Source organism: Culex quinquefasciatus, chromosome 2 (genome assembly GCF_015732765.1).
Source record: "Culex quinquefasciatus strain JHB chromosome 2, VPISU_Cqui_1.0_pri_paternal, whole genome shotgun sequence".
NCBI classification, from domain to species: domain Eukaryota; kingdom Metazoa; phylum Arthropoda; class Insecta; order Diptera; family Culicidae; genus Culex; species Culex quinquefasciatus.
This window is the reverse complement of record NC_051862.1, coordinates 125,378,740-125,402,374: the sequence shown is the minus strand read 5'-3', so window position 1 is coordinate 125,402,374 and position 23,635 is coordinate 125,378,740. Positions and strand designations below refer to the sequence as shown.

At 39.6% G+C, this 23,635-nt stretch overlaps 1 protein-coding gene across 1 annotated transcript in view; it reads left to right on the top strand.

Annotated features, from left to right (window-relative positions):
• Window positions 1-22,289, top strand: part of LOC6051283 (myosin-G heavy chain) — an 86,244-nt gene extending 63,955 nt beyond the window's left edge. Inside the window, 8 exon segments of the mRNA XM_038254346.1 lie at window positions 6,169-6,728; window positions 15,607-15,778; window positions 15,845-16,017; window positions 16,083-16,445; window positions 16,682-16,917; window positions 16,986-17,149; window positions 20,399-21,798; window positions 21,862-22,289. Coding sequence (XP_038110274.1) covers window positions 6,169-6,728; window positions 15,607-15,778; window positions 15,845-16,017; window positions 16,083-16,445; window positions 16,682-16,917; window positions 16,986-17,149; window positions 20,399-21,798; window positions 21,862-22,173 — 3,380 coding nt within the window. The 3' untranslated portion in view covers window positions 22,174-22,289.
• Window positions 22,290-23,635: the final 1,346 nt, after the last annotated feature.

Sequence of the window (23,635 nt, the reverse complement as noted above, 5' to 3'; positions counted from 1 at the left end):
AACAGAAAGTCGTTGGCGCGCGGTGAAATGGTTTCACCCAAAAAAGGAGTCCCCCCCTCTTTCGAGATTAGCATATTTCCAGATGGATGTGGCCTATCGCGATAACGGACGAATTGATCGCCGTGGTCTTCATCTGCGCCGCAGAGTCATTAGACATTCCAAGAAGCTACAAACTTAATTACTGAGGCTGCATCACATCACACCAGCTCTGGCACCTGTCCTCTGTGATGGCAGACTTTATGGGGGCTTCTTTTTGTGACAACCCCGGGTTAGCATCAGTTGATTGGGCCACAAAACCTAATCATTACAACGCAACAGCGATGGTGGTGACGACTTATGGCTTGGAAATGCGTCTCCAGCCTCTTTTCAGTGATCCTATAAAAAGTTTACGATTGCTCTGTAGGCACACGATGATGACTCGACAGGTTGGAGGATGGAGCTGCTTGCGTCGTCTGACTTGGCCTGGAATCTTTGATGAATCTGAAGTTGGACCTTAAAGTGTAGGTTTTTACATCCTACATCAACGAGAGTAAAAAGAGGCTTGATATCTATTACTGATTGTATTTCTTTAGGTCATTTAACTTCCTGGGTTCGTACAGATCACAAAAACGATTTGAAGTTCGTACACCGCGGTCTGGTACGCTGGTTGATAACAGTTAGGCCATTGCATTTTCTTTTTTAAATTTTAGTTCCACCCTTCAAAATCTCTCCAAAAAATCAGGCCGCAAAAAAAAATACTAAAATTCTAATTAAAAAAAAATTGTAAAATTAATTGCTAACTATTCAAAATACTATGTACTCTTATTAAGCTTATGTATGCAATTTGAAACAAAATACAACTTTTTAATCTTTTATCTGGGTCATTCTCCATCAACTCACACAGCCGTTGAACCGACCCCTCTTCGATTTGCATGAAACTTTGTCCTAAAGGATAACTTTTGTCACGAATCCGAGGTCCGTTTTGTGATATCTCGTGACGGAGGGGCGGTACGATCCCTTCCATTTTTGAACATGCGAAAAAAGACATGTTTTTCAATAATTTGCAACCTAAAATAGTGATAAGATGGAAATTTGGTGTCAAAGGAACTCTTATGTAAAATTGGAAGCCCGATTTGATGCAAATCTACTTATTAGATACAAAGCTGTAAAAAACAGTTTTAAAGATTTTTTTATTCTTGAATGTTATACCAGGTCTTCTAATCTTTAAAAGATACAAAACTGTTTTTTTGTATGGGTAATTCTCTACCAACTCACACGAAATCGGAAAAAGTTGCCCCGAACCCTCTTCGATTTGCGTGAAACTTTGTCCTCAGAGATAACTTTTGTCGTGACGGAGGGGCGGTACGACCCCTTCCATTTTTGAACATGCGAAAAAAGACGTGTTTTTCAATCATTTGCAGCCTCTTATCACCTTGATAAGATAGAAATTTGGTGTCAAAGAGACTTTCACGTAAAATTAAACGCCCGATTTGATGGCGTACTCAGAATTCCGAAAAAAAAAACGTATTTTTCATCGAAAAAAACACTAAAAAAGTTTTAAAAACTCTGCCATTTTCCGTTACTTAACTGTAAAAAAAATTGGAACATGCCATTTTATGGGAAATTTAATATGCTTTTCGAATCTACATTGCACAGTGGTCCAGATCGCAAAATTAAGTGGAAAATGGATTTTCCGAAAAATGGTTCAGTTTTGGAGCTTTGGTGTCTTCAGAAGAGTTGTTGCATATGGAAAGGGGCAACTTTTGGTTTGGTTGAAAATTAGGTGGTTCACGATTAGGGTGATTTGGAAATCTAACTTTACAGGAATATTTTTGGGAATTTTTCGTCTTCTAGAAAGTTGACGGGCTTGCCAATCCAAGCAACTTTGTCGAAGACACTAAAATTTTATCTCGTAATCTACGCCTTCTACGACCAAATTTATAAAAAGCATCTGAGCAAACCTTCAAAAATCAGTTTTTTTAACGTAGCAATTCAGGGTTAAGTTTTAGAGAAAATTGGTATTCGGGGCACTTTTAGAACTCTAAAAAACAAACATTTTTATTATCTGACAAGTCAATTTGGACTTAAGGGTCAAAAGTTACAGCGCTTTTAAGGTAAAGATGCAAATTTAAAACTTAAATATCTTAAAAGGTTGCATTTGAAAGAGGAGATCCAGCACTACAAACGCTGAAAAAATCTCAGAGGTGTTTTTCTTTAAACTCGAGATATCTTCATTTGAAAAAGTCTAATTTTCAAGGGAAAACCTTATGGGACACCACCCTAACGAGTTTCGAAAATTGTCCAAATATATGTTTTTCCATGTAATTTTGCCCGCTGAATCTAAATCTGTCCTCAGAATTGACCCAAAGTGTCGAAAAATCGATTTTTGGTCATATTTTGGGTTTAAATGATAATTTTACATGGAAATCCAAAATATGACCAAAAATCGATTTTTCGACACTTTGGGTCAATTCTGAGGGCAGATTCAGATTCAGCGGCCAAAATTACATGGAAAAACATATATTTGGACAATTTTCGAAATTCGTTAGGGTGGTCCCATAAGGTTTTCCCTTGAAAATTAGACTTTTTCAAATGAAGATATCTCGAGTTTAAAGAAAAACACCTCTGAGATTTTTTCAGCGTTTGTAGTGCTGGATCTCCTCTTTCAAATGCAACCTAGTGCTTAAAATTTGGCTTGCGCCTTTTCGAGATATTTAAGTTTTAAATTTGCATCTTTTTTATCTTAAAAGCGCTGTAACTTTTGACCCTTAAGTCCAAATTGACTTGTCAGATAATAAAAATGTTTGTTTTTTAGAGCTCTAAAAGTGCCCCAAATACCACTTTTCTCTAAAACTTAACCCTGAATTGCCACGTTAAAAAAACTGATTTTTGAAGGTTTGCTCAGATGCTTTTTATAAATTTGGTCGTAGAAGGCGTAGATTACGAGATAAAATGTTGGTGTCTTCGACAAAGTTGCTTGGATTGGCAAGCCTGTCAACTTTCTAGAATACAAAAAAATTCCCAAAAATATTCCTGTAAAGTTAGATTTCCAAAATCACCCTAATCGTGAACCACCCTAATTTTCAACCAAACCAAAAGTTGCCCCTTTCCATATGCAACAACTCTTCTGAAGACACCAAAGCTCCAAAACTTAACCATTTTTCAGAAAATCCATTTTCCACTTAATTTTGCGATCTGGACCACTGTGCAGATCGCAAAAATTACCCAGAAGGGTAATTTTTCATTTCGAACACTATTTTTCATTTTAAAATTTCGTGTTTTTTCTAACTTTGCGGGGTTATTTTTTAGAGTGTAATAATGTCCTAAAAAGTTGTAGAGCAGACAATTACAAAAATTTTGATTTATAAACATAAGGGGTTTGCTTATAAATATCACGAGTTATCGCGATTCTACGGAAAAAAAGGGGGTTCGGGGCAACTGCTGTGTGAGTTGGCGGAGAATTACCCATATCGCAATGTTTATTCTAATAAAATACACAGCTAAAAAAGTAGTAATCCAGCTGCGTGTAAAAGGCCTGGGTGTAAAATAAATGTTGCATTATTTTATGAAATTCTGTGTAATATTACACCCTGAAATATGCAGCCCATCAGTATGGGAAACCTACTTGACCGAAATGTCAAGCTCATATATACGTTTATCCTATCCATATTACATCGGTCTAATGGCCGAGCGGGCTAAGGCGCCAGTCCTCACTGATGGTGCTGGGTTTGAATCCCGTCGGTTGCAACTTTTTTTTGTGTTAGCAAAAATTGTACATGCAGTGTGTAATATTAAGTGTTTATTTTGACGAAGGTGATGTGCATGCTTTTGCATGCGATTTTACCATCGGATTTTTTGCTGTGCAATAACTAGACAATTTTGGTCGATTTTTGCGTGACATACTTTGTGGATGACGCCATGCAAATCGAAATGAGGTTTGGGTATAGTTTTACGATTTCGTGTGAGTTGGCAGAGAATTACACTTCAGAATTAAAACATTCACGATTTTCAAAAAATCAAATCTATTTGAAAAAATGTTGTCCTTTTTTAAGGTCTTAGAAGGTGTCTTTCACTCTTGGGGTAATGACTGTCAATGATGGTTCTGAATTTAGGGTCCAGAAATATTAAATTGAAATGAAAAAATAATCACGATAAGTAAAATGCTTCTACAAACAACACAAAGAAAACCATTTTTTGATTGACGCATTCTGAATCAAGATTTGAATGTTTTTCTAAAACAAACATGGCCGCCAAATGGCCGATCTGGAATGATGCCTTCCTGAACAGCTTCCAAAATTCTGTAGAGACTTGAATGGAAGAACCAATGCAGCAAAATGGCTGTTTTGATCGTCAAATCGTCGCTTGTGTGCTATCTTGTGATACGTCTGCTGTAAAAAGATAGGACGTGTCACAAGATAGCACACAAGCGACGAAATAACAAAAATATAAAAAAAATGTTTGGGAATCGATTGATGTTGTGGATTTTGTTGCATCTTTAAAATCTAGCAATATCGTTTACATTGTTTTGCTTAAAAACAAACTTTTCTAGATCACCCATTGAACAAGAGTAACCCTCATTTGCCATTCATATAGTGCTGCGATGGTAAATGGTTGTTTTCCTACCAGACAGAGCTGCTAATGAACGAAACAACAAAACCGCGATCATCGGTTGTTGAAGAACCAGCGAACACTGGACTCCTGCCAAGTGCGCGCAATCCATCATATTCGCCGTCGGAGACCCACCACGTGCAAGCCTCAAAGGTGGCTACTCCTGGCATGTAGTCACGTCGCAACATGTGCACGGAATGCTAATTTTATGCTCGCGAATCTGCCGATATTTTGTTCGCTTAAACGTTAAGGGGTGAGGTTCAAATTGATGTACACATTTCAGACAAGATATGAGGTTGGAAGTTTACCCTTATTGTGCTATTTTGTTTCAAACTGTTTCTTTTTTAGGTAGTTGTTCCAAATCGACCTCACGTCTCTATTATTGACCCATTGCGTAATATGTTTTTTTTCTTTTTGCTTTGCCTTTTAAAGCAGAGATTTTTACTTTCATTCGGATTCACAACTGCAAAAACGATCAAATTTGTGTTTGCTTCATTTCAAGCAGTACAAATCTGAACTTCACATGTACCACAATGGCAAGTCAACCAAACTTCCCACACACTTCAAACCTGGGGAGTTTTGTAGGTGTCAACGGTTCTTTTATAACTTTACACACATGTATTTTTTTAGTGCCAAAGCTTTGACCTGGCCCGCTACCGAGTTGACTTTCCAGACCGAAGTCGTTCTGAAATTACCATAATCAAAATCATGGGAACTCCACAGTCGAGCCGCTTTTCACGCGTGTGATGGTGTGAGCTTTTTGATTTTATTATGTTGGGATAATAAAATGCTTGTGATTCGCATTTTGATGACACGCCTCGTTTCCGGTGGCGGCGTTTTTGCTAATCATAAAGCGAAGAAAAGTTTTGCGGTGAATTGGAAAGAGAGGTTTTGTATTAAGACTGGCAAATCAATGCGTTAGGGTTCGTTTATTCAAGATGTATAACATAATGTTTTATATGGGTAAACATTTATTTTGAAACAAAACAACTTTTTTCCCTCGTCTAACGGTGCACGCAAATGCAAATTTTTGTTCTATAATTAATATTTAATTTGTTTAAAGTATATGATTTTGCTCCTCTCAATTCCATCAGGTTTTAAAAACTATTTTATTTCGAAATTCTTTTGTTACAAACATTATTCCACCCTGACCCAAAATCGCAAAAGTACATATGTTTTCCCTTTACACAAACAACTGCAACATGAAACCGCCGTACGCCGAACCCACCGAATCGTGCCTGATAAATGCCCACTTGTTAAGATTACAAATGGAAGAACATTAATTTGCACCGTTATAATCCGCATCGGCTCCATCTCTTTGCGCAAGACGACAAGACCTCCTGCAGTTCGAGTTGATCCAACTCCGTGGGCTCGCCATCATCAACGACCCACAACCGTTTCGTTTGGCGCGCGAATTTCCCCCCCAACGTCACGTAACGTGACTAGTGACTGTAATCGGCGCTGACAGAACTCTACTTTGTAACGCTCTAACTCAACGGGTTTCTTTCAACTCTCCGTTTAATTGGCTTTCCCAACTCGCTTCTAACAGCTTAATTTGTTTTTCTTTCTCGTTTTGCACAGACACTGCCCTGAGTGGAGGTGGTGGCCAGGCGGGCCTAACCGGTGGCGGAACCCTTCCCCGGCGGACATCCGTGGGATTCGGCGGCAAGACACACCAACAGCACGGTGGCGTCCAGGGGTTGTCCTCGTCGGGTCTGCTCCACCCGGTGCTGCAGTCCGGAACGCTTCACAGTAATGGCGGCCTCAGCAGTGGTGGCGGAACCGGTGCTACCATCGTTGGGTGTACCTTGGCACACGGGGCCGGCGGTGGAGGAGGGGTAGGGGGGACAGGAACGGGGGGTTCCGGACCACTTGGTGGCCGTGGTGGAACGGGATTCAACGGAACGGGTCACGGGCATGGTATCGGGAATGGGTTCAACGGTGTTGGAGGAACCAACGGCAATGGTAATGGGAACAGCAACAGTGGTGGTGGAATCGGTAGCAACAGTGACGGAGGAGTGACCGGTGGCCAGCGAAAAACCGCGTCCAACATGGAGGACCTGATACACCTGCCCGGACCGCTAACCGAGGACGCCGTAATGCGGACACTCCAAACCAGATTCAACGAGGAGAAATTCTTTGTAAGTACGCGGGAAGGCGCGGTCAGCTTTTTTTTATGGGTTTAGTTTTATTTCCGAGTGCAATGCAATAGAGACCTCAGTTCGGACTATGAGCAGACCATAAAAATACAACTCTATTTGAACAGAGTTGTGGGGTGTGGTTATTTTACTATCTTCCAGTATGTGGGGTAATTCCGAGCTTTGATAAGACGTACGTACTTGCTTTTAATGGAGCTAGGAGGTCGTTGAATTCCATTGCTCTACAGATAGATGTTGCACTTTTCTAGAGGGGATTTCCGGAGTTCACTTTATGGATCTTAAATTTAATTTTAGAAGATTATTTGTTTACATTCTTTTTTTTATTTTGATGAAAGTTTGTGTGTATTTTTGTATGAACAAAGTTTAAATTGTGTTTAAATTTACAATATGAAGGCTATGTGGTTTATGCACCAGCCATATGGTACAAGTTGGTTAAAAATCATTTGGCAGTGTTAATTTTTTTTAATCTAGATTTTTGAAAATCTTTGAAATAAATAAGAAAAAAAAATCGACAAAACAATAAAGTATTGTCAAACTTTCTGATCTTTCGCTTTTTTCTGGAATTTTCGAATCAACCTTAATAATTGATATGATCATAAATATGTGTTTTGGGTATTTGAGTTGAGGTTGTTCATGATACTATAATTTTTGACCTTGAAAATCAGACGCATATTTCGATGCCACTGAGCTCTTATGTGGTGAAATTGATTTGCTGAGTAATTGCCCCTTAAAAAAATAACAATACTTTGGTGAGAAAACAAGTTTCGACTACTTGAAGTTTGATTATCGGTAGGTTTGTAAAAAACATATATTCTATACTCTTACTTTTAACATCAAATTCGAGTTCTATGACACTATTTTAGATTGCCCATTAAATTACCGAATACATTTCCTCAATATTGAATCAACGCCATTTTAGCCGCCATCTTGGATCTAAGAATTCAAAATCAGTTAACGGTACACATCCTTGCTTTTGCATCCAGATTTTTGTTACAGGCATTTTAGTATCTTCGAAACTCCCGTAGTTCGATATAGTTTTTTATTCATCGCCTAAATTACTGTCTTAAAATTTATTTACAACAAAGTTTGACTATTTGTAAAATCCGATTCTTGCAGGATTGGGTCCGTAAGTTTGACAAATTTGGAATAAGAAGACAACAAATTCCTTAGGCTGAATATTCAAATCAGAATGCATAAAAATCACAATCATTGATGTCATAACATTTCAAAATATCTAAAAATATTAACAAAATTTTATTAAGCAGGTATTTTGTCTGTTTTCAATTTGTCTCAATTTGTTAACACTTGGATAACTTCCACCATTTTGCAAGACTTTTTTTATTTTTGGAATAATTAAATTTTAACAGTGATTCAATTATAAAACTAGAAAAAAAACATGTTAAACTCGTTTCCAAATGATTTTCAAATAATGATACTCCAGGCAAAGATTACATTCATGCCTATCTTGATTACTACATCTACCTTTTCAATGACCCAACTAATATTCAAGCTATTGCTTAACCATTTCAAATGATCCAATGATCGCTCAAATCAAGAGACATTATAGCTACAAAATGTTACATCCACAATTTAATTCGCAAAACCACGAACAAACCAATAAGCTTAATTATCCCAAAACGCGCGTGTGAATTTCGGAATCATCCACAATCATCGCGAAGCTTACGCGCGGAAATTTCTTCTGCAACCACCTTCACCTTTCCACGGAAACATCCAATCCTTCCTTTCCGAAATTCATCTTCTGTAATGAATTGCAAGAGGCTTGGCTAATTCCCAGCACCATCATCGCATCGGCAGCCTCTTTAATCGCACCCAAAATCTTTCCAACATCATCCTCCAACATCTGGTGGCGATTATTTGTTGTTTGTTTGCTGCTCCTCCACTCGAAGTTTTCCCCCCGAAAATTTTGCCGAAAACCCGATGACAACCAACAACTTCCGAGAAAGAAAAAAAACCCAAAAATGACGACGGCGAGAAAATTGGCCATGTTTTCACTATTGTTTCAAAATTGCCTCCCCGTGGAGTCTGTTGCAAAATTAATGCAATTAATAAAAAGCAAAAGTTTGTGCGGCGGCGTGGCGAAACGGGTGATTGCAGTGTTAAAAAAAGTGAAATATGATAGTTTTTGGCGGGAGCAAACTTGATGAAGTTGAAGAGGCGAAACCGTTTCAGTTAGGATGTTGAATTATTCAACTACTTAGAAGCGAAACTAAACTGTTTATGGGTCGAAAGCTCAATAAAAAAGCAAAACTGGACAGCACTTTCAGTGGTAATTGCATTTTAATCGCTTGAAAAAGTGCGCACTCCTTGGAAAACTATTCCAAGCATCAGGCCAATGTGACTCAGTCCATTAAATTGCCATAAAGTTTACGCGCATGCCGCAAACATTCCAGCCGCTTCCGGTGGCCCCAAAGAGACCCCTCTTATAATCGATGACCAAGATGGCGGAAATGCCTCGCGCGGTGGGATCCGAACCAGGGATGTTCAAATCGGCAATTATCTGATGCAACCAACTAATATTTAGCTAATGTTTTAAGCTGCAATAACTGCAATTTGTTGTGTGCAATTTCATAAGCCCACTTTAGCTCGAGATTCCCTACAATTTAAAATTGATCACAAAAAAATAATAAATGCTTAGCATATCTGCATAAAGCTAACCATCTCTGTTTACAAAGCGCGCACAATATTTACCTCGCTCAATGCATTTCTTCTTCACCGGCGTAAAAAAAAACTAAAAACCGGTTTCGAGCCACCTCGTACTCATACTATACTTTTTTATGCTTCTTAGCAGATCGTACTAAAGTGATGGGGCAAAAAAGAGCTAGCCACAAGAAGTAGAAGTAATGCGTATAAACGGACCGAACCGACAAACGCAGCGCGGTTGGGGCTTAAGAAAGCTTAAACCCTTAATGTTATAAATGGCCGTGCATTAGTGGAAGTACAACCGGTCAGTCAGTCAGTCAGTGCAGTGTAAATATATGCAATTCAGATTGCAGTTCCGATGGGTTGAGTTTAGCAATGGGAGCGTGCAACTCGATCCTGCACACAGCTGGGTTGATCGTGAATGAACTGTTAGGATGGATGATCTGATTAGAGATTCCAAAGTTTTGAGCATGTTGATCGCTCATCTTACTGTAAGCAATTACACATTCTGTAATAAGTTTCTACTTCTGCTTAAAATTACATCAATAAAGTTTAAAATATCAACATTTCATTTTTCAAATATTCTTTCAAAATCTGAGTGATGCCTTGATCTTAAAATCAATTGCAAAAATTTCAAATCTGTTTGTAATGGAAAAATGAAAATGTAAAAAAAACTGTTGTGGTTATTTAAAATCAACGCTTTTTTACATCCACCAAAATTATTTGTTTGCATATCAAATGAACAACTTCATTTAACTTTACAGTTTTCAATACCAAGGCATAGGACACAAAACTGGACCGATTCGGTCAGTCAAACCGAAAAAATCAAGTGCATTTTTTGATCCATTTGTTTACGACATCTCCGCACATGTACAAACTCTAGAACAGAATATGATTCAATTTGTAATTTTATTAGAATTTAGCAGTTCTGTTCCAGGATGTTACATTTGCAATTCAGAGATTTGGAGAACCTTTCAACTGAGATCTATTCATAAGCCTTTGCAGGGAGGGTACATATTTCTACGTTTAGATTTTGCTAGCTTAGTGCTCTTTTAGGGAAAATAAAATTTTGAAAAAAAACCTACATCTATGATTGGTATTAGGATGTAACAATATTGACTTTTTGGTGAACATTCAAAGGTTTTCTTCGATGAGCGTACTGAGCCAAAATCCCAAATATGAGCTTGATTCGACGTAACAGGAATTTGAATTTAAAATGGGATTTAACCGTAAAAAGATTTTTTTTAGCGACCATTCGAGTTTGCCAGAGTAATTGAGACACATTATTAAGTATGTTTTCATGTATGGAAACAAGTTAAAATTTAAATCCATTGTTATGACGAAGAGCCTCTACACAAATATGCTTCGTTCATTGGCTTCATTGGCAATGAAGCAGTTGAACAGAGAGAAATCCCTCAAGAAGCCATTGATCTGTCCCTTTCACTAAGTAGTACCTTTTTCGTTGTGCAAAAGTTGAATCCCTTTAAACCTAAGCAATTTCTGCCCGAGTGGAACCAAAAGAAGCAAAAACAAAACCTCCTCAGCAAAATACATTCCAAGAAGTTGGCTCGCTGCTCGTGACATGCCACCTTAACCGCTGCCACCACTTTAAGAGTTTGCAGATTTAGTTCGAAGTTTTTTTTCCCTCCACAGACTGAGGTTAAGCCATTAGTGGTACTCTACACCCTCAGGTAGACTATACGCGACACCAGAATTGCATAACTTTGCTCGAGTGTATCTCGTATGTCCCACAACTCCCTTCGGACGAAGACTGTTAGATCTTGCCCTGCTGCAGTGTTACAACTAAAGCGCCTGCACGGAGTACCCAACATAAATCCGCGTAATCTATCTCTGTCGTCGAAGGTATTATTTTCCGCGCACGTGCAGCTTTTTCCCAGGGTCTCTCAACGCGGCGCGGCACTCAACAAAAAAACAATATCTCGAATAAATAAATAATTTATCCGACTCCGACTCGGGGTTGTTTCTTGCACCATAGAGAGCCCAACTCCGCACAGGACTACCGGACACACACACTAATGACCATCGAGTCGACTCTTTTCGAGACCGCCACTTGAAAACCAAAGTCTGCGGCGTGACTCATGGAGCCCGGAATTGGCAAGGTTCTACTGACCAGACCTTCAAACTGCATCAACGCTGCGTTCGGCTCAAGTGACCACGTTGAGGTTAGGTCACGCTACCATGACCACCGATGTCAAGGATTCCAAGAAGTGACTCCTTCACTTTGCCACTTTGGAAGAACCTTCACGGAGATCTTCACGTTGGTATAATTAGCTTTCAGGCTTTCGCTGAAATTATACCGATGGCTCATGGTCAACACCAGCGAGCTGGCGAGGTGGGCTTCTGGGTGAAATTTTACACCAAGGTGCTGAAAGTTGAATCGCCATGCGATGGGAATTGATGTACGGCGTTCGATTTGAAAACGGACAAGAATGGTGGTTGAGGTCAGGCCGTTGTATGGATTCGGTTGGAACTTCTGGAGTGGAGTCGAGGTACTAAATATGAATAATGCTGTAGGAATGCTAGGGAAAGAGTAAAATTGAAAAAGGTGTGCAATATGGAGCAATTCTCACCCAGTTGTTAATTTTCACAGAAAACGAAGCTTGATTCCAAAAACTATGTTAAAACTCTTTTTTAAAATAAAGTAAGCGAAGTCATAGATTTATTTTAAACCTAAACCCAACTCATTGAAATCGACATATAAAATCGAAAAGCACTTCAACAACAGTCCCCTTTGTGTTGTGTGTCATAGTTCAACTAACCCGCTCAGGTCAACCCCACGTGCCTTTTAGTACCCAAGGTGGGAAGAGCCCAATTTAGTATATGCTCAAAAATCGAACAACTTGGCACTGGTGTCGGCACCCCGGGCGATTGCTCCACTTGTTTCAATTAGTGCCGCGCCACCACCTGGGCGACTCTCGACGAGCTTAATCAGATCGATTGTTTGGTCGCAGTTTCAAAGCTTAAACCGCCCCTTTTGATTTTTCGGACGATTGACGACGGGTGGAGGCTCCTTTTGCGATTGATTCGCTCCGACGGATAAACGTGCGGTAATTGGCGAAAATTTATAATTAACGAAAATTGCAGCGCGTGAAGCACATATGTGCGTTGGAGAGGTGGGAAAAGTAATGAATCGAAAGAAAAACAATAAAATCGCCCACAGACAGTGAACAAATTGGTGTGGAGTGAGAGGAAGAGAAAAAAAGTGCAGAAGACATGGTCAACGAAGAGGGAAAGTGAAGATGAAAAGTGAAATGAACAAAGCGGGTCAAATGAAAGTGATTGGTTTTCGCCTAGCCACCGTGATTGCCATCGCATCATCGCGCACCCGGCTAATCAACATCCGCTGCTCGGTTGATCGAATGCGTTCGCCAAGCAAGTTGAGCCACACCGGATGGTGAGGGATTTAAATGCAATTTTCCTGTAATCCATGCGCTTCAGCGTAGTTGGTTTCACTTTTATGAGGTTTCTTTACACGATATGGTGTAATGATGACCTGAACATTAAAAGCTTATGAAAATTTATATCTAAGCCAATTTCTTACCAACAGTTTATCACGCTCAGCTCACTCTAGTGTAAGCGGGATGAGCTGCTTGTTCAAATTCAGGGTTATATTGAAGTGTGATGCAATTTTATTTTTATTTTCAAATTGTGATGAAAAACAAAAGTATCAGAAAAAATAATAAGATACAGTTGAGATACAGTCGAGACTCGATTATCCGAATATATTACTTGTATGGGACTTCGAATAATCGTATCACGAAAAAAAATTTACTTTAAACATCAAATTTGAGTTCTGCGAGCCTATTTGAGTATTATAAAAAGTTAATAGCACATTAAATGACAAAATGCATTTTTTCATTACAGTCTAGACTCGATTATCCGAAGTTCGATTATCCGAAGGTTTGTATGGGATTTCGGATAATCGAATCAAGATCAAAAAAATGTTTTTTTTGTATTTTTTGTTATTTTTTTACTTTAAACATGAAATTTGAGTTCTGCGACCCCATTATTTGTTGATTGTCAATAAAATCTAAAAAAGCATTTTTTCAACATTTCATCACCGCCATTTTGGCCGCCTAAATTACTTTTTTTTAGAGTAGTTCAGGGGTCATAATAAAACTCAACAATTAAAAAAAAGACAACGAAAAAAAATGTTTTTCGTGATTCGGTTATCCGAAATGAAATTTTGCCAAAGCCTTCGGATAATGGAGTCAGGACTGTACATAACAATGGATCAATAATTTTAAAAATCCAACAGTTTGATCAAAAATGTTGTGCATAACGAAATATTTTTATATTTTTTTATCGCAAGAACTTTCAAACATTTTGGTTATTTGCTTTGCTTTTGCCTGGTCTCTGTTAAATTTTACATTAATTCAAATGTTTAACCAAATTTGTAAGCCGTCAGCCAATGTTTACTGATTTTATTTAGCATTTAAAAATATGTAATATTTAATTGGAACCAGGCAATAAAATTATAATTTTATAATCAGCTAATAATGAGAAATTTTTTACCAACCAATACCAAATTTAGTTATTGGACACTTTTTTTTCTCTGTTATCGAATTTTCTTGTAATATTTTTTGATAACAGAGTATGTTATTTTTCGAACAAATCTCTGTTACAGTGGACTCTCTGGCTGTCGATCTTCTCGATATCAATATTGCTCCAGCTGTTAATGATTTTTTCAGTCCCTTCTAATAGATACTTTAGATTTTTCGTTCTATAATTTGATAACTCCCGCTCTCGACGGTCCCTTCAATATCGACAACGAGAGAGTCCACTGTATTATTTTATGTTAACAGCTAATCTGAGGGGTTTTAATAAAAAGTTCTGACCTCCTGACAATAACAGAATTTGAACTTTTCAGTTATTCCAGTCATTTATTCTGACGATATGCCGTAGTCTCACAAAAAGTGAGCATCTTCAAATGTGCAAATTTAAAAAAAAACGAAATTGCATGCAAAGTAATTGGATAGGCTGAACTATAGTAAACAGATTTAAAAGATTTCATGAACCTGATTTTTTGAATACCCTATTTTGTAAACTTCATTTATTACCCAACTTGCAATAACCTCAAAAAAGTGCATAATTTTTCTTATAAATTCAAAAATAATCGGTAGTTGGGAGACCAAAACTAGAATGAAATTTTTATTGGTCCAATTCATAAAATAATGCATCTTCAAAACTTTGCAAAATGTTCTGAAAAAATAAATTATTTGTTTTTTTATGTTTACATTACACACTTTTTCCATGTTTTAAATAGTTGGCCAAGACAAACTCTTTTTTCAAAAAATGAGAAATTCTAGCTTCATTTTTGACATTGAGAAGTCCAAATTTGAAAATACCGTCACCAGGGGTGACATTGGGAATGAGGGGTGAGATTGGGTCATACAAATTTAAACATTTTTGTATGACCCAATCTCACCCCCAGACCCAATGTCATCCCTGTTGACGGTAACTTGCTGTTTTTTTTTGGCGCAAAAAAACCTTGATTTTACTATCCTGTGTTTTGCTCTATCTTAGAAACGAGAAGACAAACTTGATTAAATAGACTTTTACTAAGATATTGGCTTACCTTGAGAAAATACTAGATTTTAAATATTATTTAATTTATTGGTTAATGAATATTGCAAATTTCCAAATTTATTTAACTTATTGGTAGTGAGCTTTTTCTTTTTGTTGCTCATTGAAAATATATTTTTTTTTAAATAAATTTAATTTGAATTGCAACATTCTTTTATAGCAAAATTTGTTCAACTAATTTCTTTTAATTCCTGTTTCCTTTTTTATACAGTTTTTAACTCAGAAACTAATTTTAGCTTACAATGACAGTCCGCAATTCCTCAGCTTTATCCTTGAGAATATTTAAAGAGGAAAGAGCTTGTAGGTGTTTTAGATTGACTATACCTTTTAAAAATATTTACAACTTAAATTCTAGATTAAATTAAATTTTTCAACAATCCTGTCTGCATAGAAATACCAAAACACATATGTTGTTTTGAAAATTTACTCGAGAATTCATCAATCAATCTTAAAAGAAGCAAGCAAACTTCTTTTAAAAAAACGCAATATAATTTGTTCAATCAGCACCTGCCAGAATGCAAGATTTTCTCCTTCAAATTGTGGTTACTGGAATGTCTATCGCTAATATAATTTGTAATATTTTTCATTCCAGACCAATGTCGGCCCGATCCTGCTCTCGGCGAACCCATACCACGATGTGGGCAACCCCCTCACCCTTTCCTCAACCCGCTCCGTCCCACTAGCACCTCAACTCCGCAAAATAGTACAAGAAGCCGTGCGGCAACAGGCCGAAACGGGCTACCCCCAGGCCATCATCCTATCAGGTTGGTTTTGTTTTTGTTGGTCTTAATTTTACTTTGAAATTAATAATATGTTTCGGAAATTTTCAGGAACTTCCGGTTCCGGCAAAACGCACTGCTCGATGCTGCTCCTTCGGCAACTGTTTGCCGTGGCCGGCGGTGGTCCCGAAACGGACGCCTTCAAGCATCTGGCCGCGTCCTTTACCGTACTCCGGTCGCTCGGATCGGCCAAAACGTCCACCAACTCCGAGTCGAGTCGAATTGTAATGACTTTGGGTTCTTTTCTTCAAGAATTTAAGACTTAACTTATTTGGGTCTCTTCTAACAGGGCCAGTTCATCGAGGTGCAGGTGACGGACGGTGCGCTGTACCGGACGAAGATCCACTGTTACTTCCTGGACCAAACCCGGGTCATCCGGCCGTTACCGAACGAGAAAAATTACCACATCTTTTACCAGATGCTCGCCGGGTTGAACGCTGAAGAGTGCGCCCGACTTAACTTGGAAGGATACTCCCCGGCGAATCTGAGGTACCTGCAGAACGGGGACATCCGGCAGGACGAGCACGAGGACGCGGCCCGGTTTCAGGCGTGGAAGGCATGTCTCGGAATTCTGGGCATTCCGTTTTTGGACGTAGTCCGAGTTCTGGCAGCGGTTTTGTTGCTAGGCAACGTGCAGTTCGTTGATGGACAGGTTCGTTTGACTTCTTTACTGTACACGTGGCTTAGTGTGTTAGTCGAGAACCTACCGATCTGGAGGTTCTGGGTTCGAATCTTGCTATGATGACTACTTTATATGGGTAATTTACGTCTGATTATAATGATAGTTAAACTTATAAATGTCTGAGCAAAATTAAAACTTTTTAACAATAGGCCATTATGCCTTATTTGTCAATAGTTAACCTTAATCGCAAACTTCTTCTTCATCAGGGCCTCGAAGTCGAAGTGACGGACGACACCGAACTGAACGCCGTTGCGAACCTTCTCGGAGTGCCACCTGCGCAGCTGTTCCGTGGCCTGACCATCCGGACGCACAACGCCCGCGGCCAGCTCATCAAGTCCAAGTGCGATGCCAACATGTCCAACATGACGCGCGATTCGCTGGCGAAGGCGCTTTACTGCCGAACTGTCGCGACCATCGTGCGGCGAGCAAACAGTCTCAAAAGGTGCGCGCGCATGACTTGCTCAAAGTTGTAAAATCACTATAACTTATTGTACTATTCAAACATTCCAGGTTGGGTTCGACGCTCGGGACGCTTAGCTCCGATAGTAACGAATCGGTGCACAACCAAGCGGAGGTGGCCAGCCAGCACGCGTCCACAATCGGGGGGAATGCCGGATCGAAGTCGATGGCCGCACTCAACAATGCGGTGCGGCACGCTACGGATGGATTCATTGGTAAGTAAAACCAACAATACTCGCCGTGCGCATGCGTGAAGAAGCAAGAGTGGAGAAAGGAAAGCTAAAAATAAATGCACGGAGCTTCGTTATCGATGTAACGCGTTGGCATAGTCAGTTTCAGGCGTTACGGTTAGCGGAGACATGCACCGTAGGGTAGGCGAACCAATTATTGATTGATGAAGATTTTTTCTGATGCATTATTTATTTTATTTTTCTATATTTCAAAAATGGTTTTTTCTTTTATTCAAAAAATAAAACAATCTTTTGAACTTTAGATGCTATTCCACTAAGCGCTGGTAGGTGGCAAAAATCCATAAAGCAACGTTTTTGGAGTTTTTGAAAAGGTTCAACAAATCATTTTTTGTTTTGTTTGCCTTTCGAATACCCCTAAATAAGATTTTTAAAACACACAAAATGCGAAAAGTAATAATTCGGTTCATTGGACCATTTGAATAAAACTTTACCTGAAAATATTGTTTGAATAGCGGCAAACTTCAGAAGTGAGAAGTTTAGGTCAAACATATTTATTGGACGAAATGGGTTTATTTCCCCTACCTAAATTAAGAAACATTCAATATTATACGAGTTGATCGAGGTAACAGTCGCTAAATTATACAAAACAAGCCTTACCCGAGAAACTTCGTTCTGCCTTTTTTTCCGTTTGTTGACGTTTTTTGCTTATCAGCCTCCTGTGATCAAACTTTGATTTTACGCAACTTTCCCCATACAATCTTCAGATGCTCCGGAATCGGTCCCAGAGTGGCCAAAGTGTCAATTAGTTAGCGTAAGAACCTTTCTTGAGCTTATACGAACCCAACGCAACAAAAAGCACCTCGATCCGACGCTCCGTATTGAACTGATTCGCGTTCGAACAAAACCGTCGAAATTTTTTATATATATACATAGTATTTTATTGCTATAATTAGCATTGAATATATATTAAAATGGTATACCATTTGAAAAGTAGAATTAGTCATTATCAAAATCTGATGAAAGATAAATTGAATGTCAACATAAAGCGCCAAGTTTATTTTTCAATTATGAGCAATACTCTACGAAATCGGCCGATTTCGACCATTTTTATTGTTTGTTATTTCTGATTTGGCTCAAACTTTGTGGGGGCCTTCCCTATGACCAAAGAAGCCATTTTGTGTCATTGGTTCACCCATACAAGTCTCCATACAATTTTGGCAGCTGTCCATACAAAAATGGTACGTAAACATTCGAAAATCTGTTCCTTTGAAGGCATTTCTGATTAATTGGGGTCTTCGGCAAAGTTGTACACTGAAAAAATCTGCCAATTTTTTAATTAAGTTTTTTATAACAAAAACAATTTTTTTTTGATTTTCGAGTTTTTTTTAATATGTTTCAGGGGACCCGCAACTTTAGAGCATACCGTAATCTGGGGTGAATCGGGACTACAGTCTGAATAGGGACAACAGTTTTTAGAGCACTTAAAGCATTTAAATGTGGAAACGGATGTACACATTTTGTTGGCCTGAGTCTGTTCTAACCGAAACCAACCAGAAAAATCAAAATATTGTTCTCCAACATGGTTAAAACTGCTGTCCCAATTCGCCCCATGTGTCCCGATTGACCCCAGTTTACGGTAAGTGAAGAAATAGTGATTTTTGAAAAAAATCGAAATTTCATACAGACAATTTTTGACCTCATTTTATAAAGTAAATTTTAATTTGCAATCGAATGATAAAGTGTCTGTTTTCAAAATATAGTCACCGAAAGTTTGATTTCAGTGAAATATTTGCAGTTTTTTTATTTTTAAAAATAATCACCATTATTTGCGATTTCTGAAAACATTTTTTTTTTTTGGTTCCGAAAAATTGCTATTAAATTGTCTAATAGACACTGAAGATTGGACCTCTGATTGTGGAGATACAGCGGCTTAAAGAAAAAGAAATATGAAAATTTAAGTTTTCTAAGTCTAACCCAAACAACCCTCTATTTTCTAATGCCAATGCACAGTGAGATAAAATCGGGAAAAAGACGATTACGTCCAAAACTCGGAATGCGTCTGGTTCACCAAGTCCCGCTATGAGTTTTCTTATGTAAAAATAGCCCTGGGAATCAATTTGAGGGGGTTTCCTCCTGGGTGGACCACGAGGAAGCGAGATATGGTAGAATTTTAACCGGAACTTGTATTCCGACGATTTTTAAAAATTCCCCTGTTTTCAAATATCAACGATAAATTTTGCTCTCGACAAGATACGATCTAAGATAAGATAGTACAAAATTGGCCACTGGAACCATGTTGCGGGACCCCGGTGGAGATTGACCAGGAAGGCCTACTAATATTGCGCAATTAGTAAAACAATCAATTCTAACCTACTGTGACCGATTCCAGGTGCCCAGGGGAAGAACTGGCCAATTTGGTCTCATAAAAAGTGCGAAATAAATGGTAAACTTCATGATTTTTCAAAGCCAATGCATAAGAAGCGTAATATACACACGATATGTTCCAAGCGTTTAAGCCTGAATTGCACGAAATATGCCCTTCTGTGGAAAGGTGTCACCATAAAGTATGTCACACTCTAGAGAGAGGGGGGGAGGATCTAAGCAAGCGTGACATTTCATGTTATAAGCATAAAAGAGCGTAATAAAGATGGGAGGGGGTAAATGTTGGCTGATTATAGCGTGACGTACTTTATGGATGAAGCCGAAGAGCAATGCAATGGAAGAACGGCAGTACACGGAAAAAATCAATTCTCAAAACCGTGAATTCAGTTCACGATTGTGAGAACCGCGAAGGAATATATTCACGTTTATAGTGCAAATGCACCATACTGATGAATAAATTCCTTCGTGGATCTCACATTCGTGAACTTAACTCACGATTACGGGAATTGATTTTTTTCTGTGTAATATCAATGAATAGCTTAATTCAACGGTCAGTAGTTGATTGTAAATGTGTAGCAGACATAAATTTTTAAATTATTTAAAAATTCCAATTGGTTTTGAACATTTTTTTTCTCAAGCTCACAAAAAACAAAAAATAACATGTGTCAGTTATTTGAATAAGTGAACTCGAATCAGTTTCATTCGAATTGGAGAATTCACTTTGCAATAAATATGTTGCAAAATTTGAATGCCAAAAAATGTACCTCTACCTTAGCCAGGACACCAACATTACCGACTACATTACCGACACCGTAACGCCTCCTACTGGTGCTGCCACCTTTCCCTCACACCATCAACCATCCCTCACATGTTTCTCCCGTTCCCCAACAGGAATCCTGGACATGTTCGGCTTCGAGGAACCTCGTCCCGCCCAGCTCGAACACCTGTGCATAAATCTGTGTGCCGAAACGATGCAACACTTTTACAACACGCACATCTTCAAGAGTTCCGTCGAGTCATGCCGCGAGGAGGGTATCATCTGCGATACCGAGGTCGATTACGTGGACAACGTGCCTTGTATTGATCTGATATCTTCGCTGCGGACGGGACTGTTGAGCATGTTGGACGCTGAATGTTCCGTGCGTGGAACGGCCGAGACATATGTGTCGAAGATAAAGGTTCAACACAGGAATTCCGCTCGGTTGGAGCAGCGCACGCTTGAACCGTACGATCCGAGGATCTTTGCGATTAGGCACTTTGCTGGCAGGGTTGAGTACGACACGACTGACTTTTTGGACACGAATCGGGATGTGGTTCCGGATGATTTGGTGTCGGTGTTTTACAAGCACACGTGTAATTTTGGATTTGCGACGCACCTGTTTGGGACTGAGTTGAAGGCGTTGTACGCCCAGGAGAATGTTCCACGCGGGTTGAGCTTTAGAATCGCGCCGACGTCGCACACAGATCTACTGAATGGAGATGAACCAGTTTCAACGCTTACTCAAGACTTCCATACGCGACTAGACAATCTACTGCGGACGCTGGTGCACGCGCGGCCACACTTTGTCCGGTGCATCCGGAGTAACACCGCTGAAAAGGCGGGCGTGTTTGACCGTGGAACGGTCGTTCGACAAATCCGTGCCCTTCAGGTGCTGGAAACCGTGAATTTAATGGCCAGTGGATTCCCACATCGTTTGCGGTTTAAGCAGTTTACCGCCCGCTACCGGATGTTGGCTCCGTTCCGACTGCTGCGGCGCTGCGAGGAGAAAGCCCTTGAGGACTGCAAGCTCATTCTGGACTTTGCGCTGGAGAACCCACCAGAGTTGGATGGGTCGGTGACGCTGTCGTGGGCACCGGGCAAGAGGCACATCTTTTTGAGTGAGGGCATTCGGCAGCATTTGGAGAACCTGAGGACGGAGGTGCGCATGAAGAGCGCAACGCTGATTCAGGCCACGTGGCGTGGGTGGAATCTGCGCAAGCGGTTGGGAACGATCAGGAGGTCGCACGATATCAAGATGGTTGGCGGAGGAATGCTGACGCTGAACAAGAGTTCGGGTGAGTTTATACCGACTATGTTAGACTAAAAAATCCCTAATACCTTCTCTTTTTCGATAGCCACTCGACCGAACGCAAACAACCCCACCTCAAATTCAAACGCAAACGCCACAAACACCGGAACGGCCACCCGGCCACGACCCCAGCCAATCGCCGGAACGCCACCGCCCGATCCAAATGAAAAGTGCGACTCGAAGATAATCGCCCAAACGTGTACCCTGTTCGGGCTGGACCTGGTAAGTTCAAAGGCGCGCTCAACCGGAATCGTCGCGGGTTGTTCATTCATACTCTTTCCCCAGGAACGCCCCCCACCTGTCCCCCCCTCCCGGTCGTACACCGTCACGGGCAACTCCAAGCTCGGCTACCCCCAGACACGCCTCATGAAGATGAATTTCCCCGAGGACTCGGCGGCCGCCACCGTCGGGGAGCAGCTGCGCAAGGGCGAAGCGGTCACGGTTACCGGTGCGTCCCACCGGCGCGGCCACCTGATCGTCGAGCACAACGGGATCAGTTTGCACGTGCCGTTCCAGTACATGGAGCTGGTCAAGAACAGTACCTCCGGATCGCCGTCGCCACCGGCTTCCACCAACGCGGGAGCGGTGAACATCTGAGGCGGAAAAGGGGTATTGTTGTTGCGGTGACGATATGGTTAGGTTTAAGTGAACTATTTTCAACCGTGTATTGATTGATTGCGATTATTATTTGGGTTGGTTAAAGTATGTTTCATTTTTTTTTCCTGGCATGAAGATATAAGATTTTTGGGAGGCATTTGGGAGGCCTCTACGCAGGCCCGTAGCCAGGGGGGGGGCTTCCGGGCTGCAGCCCCCCCCGAAATTTTTTCCAATTTTTTTAAAATTGAACTACCTTAAAAAAATCTTAAATCAATGATTGTGTGTTCTCTTCCCAGAAATAATTTGTAAGATAGAGAATCAAGAATTGATTGATCAAACTAAGTAATTTGCCTGTCCATTGCCGGGCTCAGTTTTTGTAGATTATGGATCCAAAATTTGGATATTTAAAAATTGAGCTGCAGATTTGAACATTGTTCCATTCAGTAACATCTCATTTATCTTGTAGTTTTAGCATTACATTGGTTAGGATGGTCCAAATCTGGGCTTACTTGGGGCTATCCCCTGAAATCAAAGATTTACGCATCACTAGCCTAAGTTCCAAAATTTGAGCTTTTTCTGACCACTGACCACCAAGTTTGGGCAAAATCGTCAAATTGTATGGAGAAAAGCAACTGTTTCAGTTTTTGACGAATGGAACGCGCAATAACTATCCAGTTCTTATCAATTTTCAGAACTAATATCTTCTTTAAATTTGGAAAAACTTTCCCGAAGACACCTTATTTTTTTGGGTTTTTTGCTAGAAAGTTATTAACCTTCGAAAATAGCAATTTCCGAGCGGACTGCTCTAAGGGGCTACATAGAAATAATTACCGTCATCTGGGGCGAATCGGGACTACAGTCTGAATAGGGACAGCAAAAATCCTTAGATCTTGTTGTCTTATTTTTGATTGTAGAACTTAGGTATGACCCCTGAAGAACCATAAAATAATTTAGAATTTTTGGATTCAATGTGGCGGTCAAAATGGAGGTCAAGAAATATTTCTGGTGTTTTTTTAAAGGTCTAATAAACCAAATTTCCAGTTTTTGCTTTTTGGGTGCTTTTGAAACCGTCAGGGGTATTAAAAAACACCCAAAAAGCAAAAACTTGGTGTATTGGACCATTAAAAAAACAGATGCCGAATTTGATGTTAAAAACAAGCAAATAAAACATGCCGATTTCATTTGTTCCTGATTCGGTTATCCGAAGTCCTTCGAACTTCGGATAATCGAAACTTTGGATAATCGAGGCTTTGGCTAGTCGAATTTGGATTGTAAAATTAATAGCCCTCCTTTATTTGCATTAAAACCTTTAAACTGTTATTACATGTTTTTTCTCTACATTTTTCAAAATTTATCATAATTTCTCAAAATATTTAGATTTTGTTTTCAAAAACGAAAGCATTTAATATGAAAAACATTTGAGTGAATTTTGACTATTATCAGAAATACAATTCTAATTTTA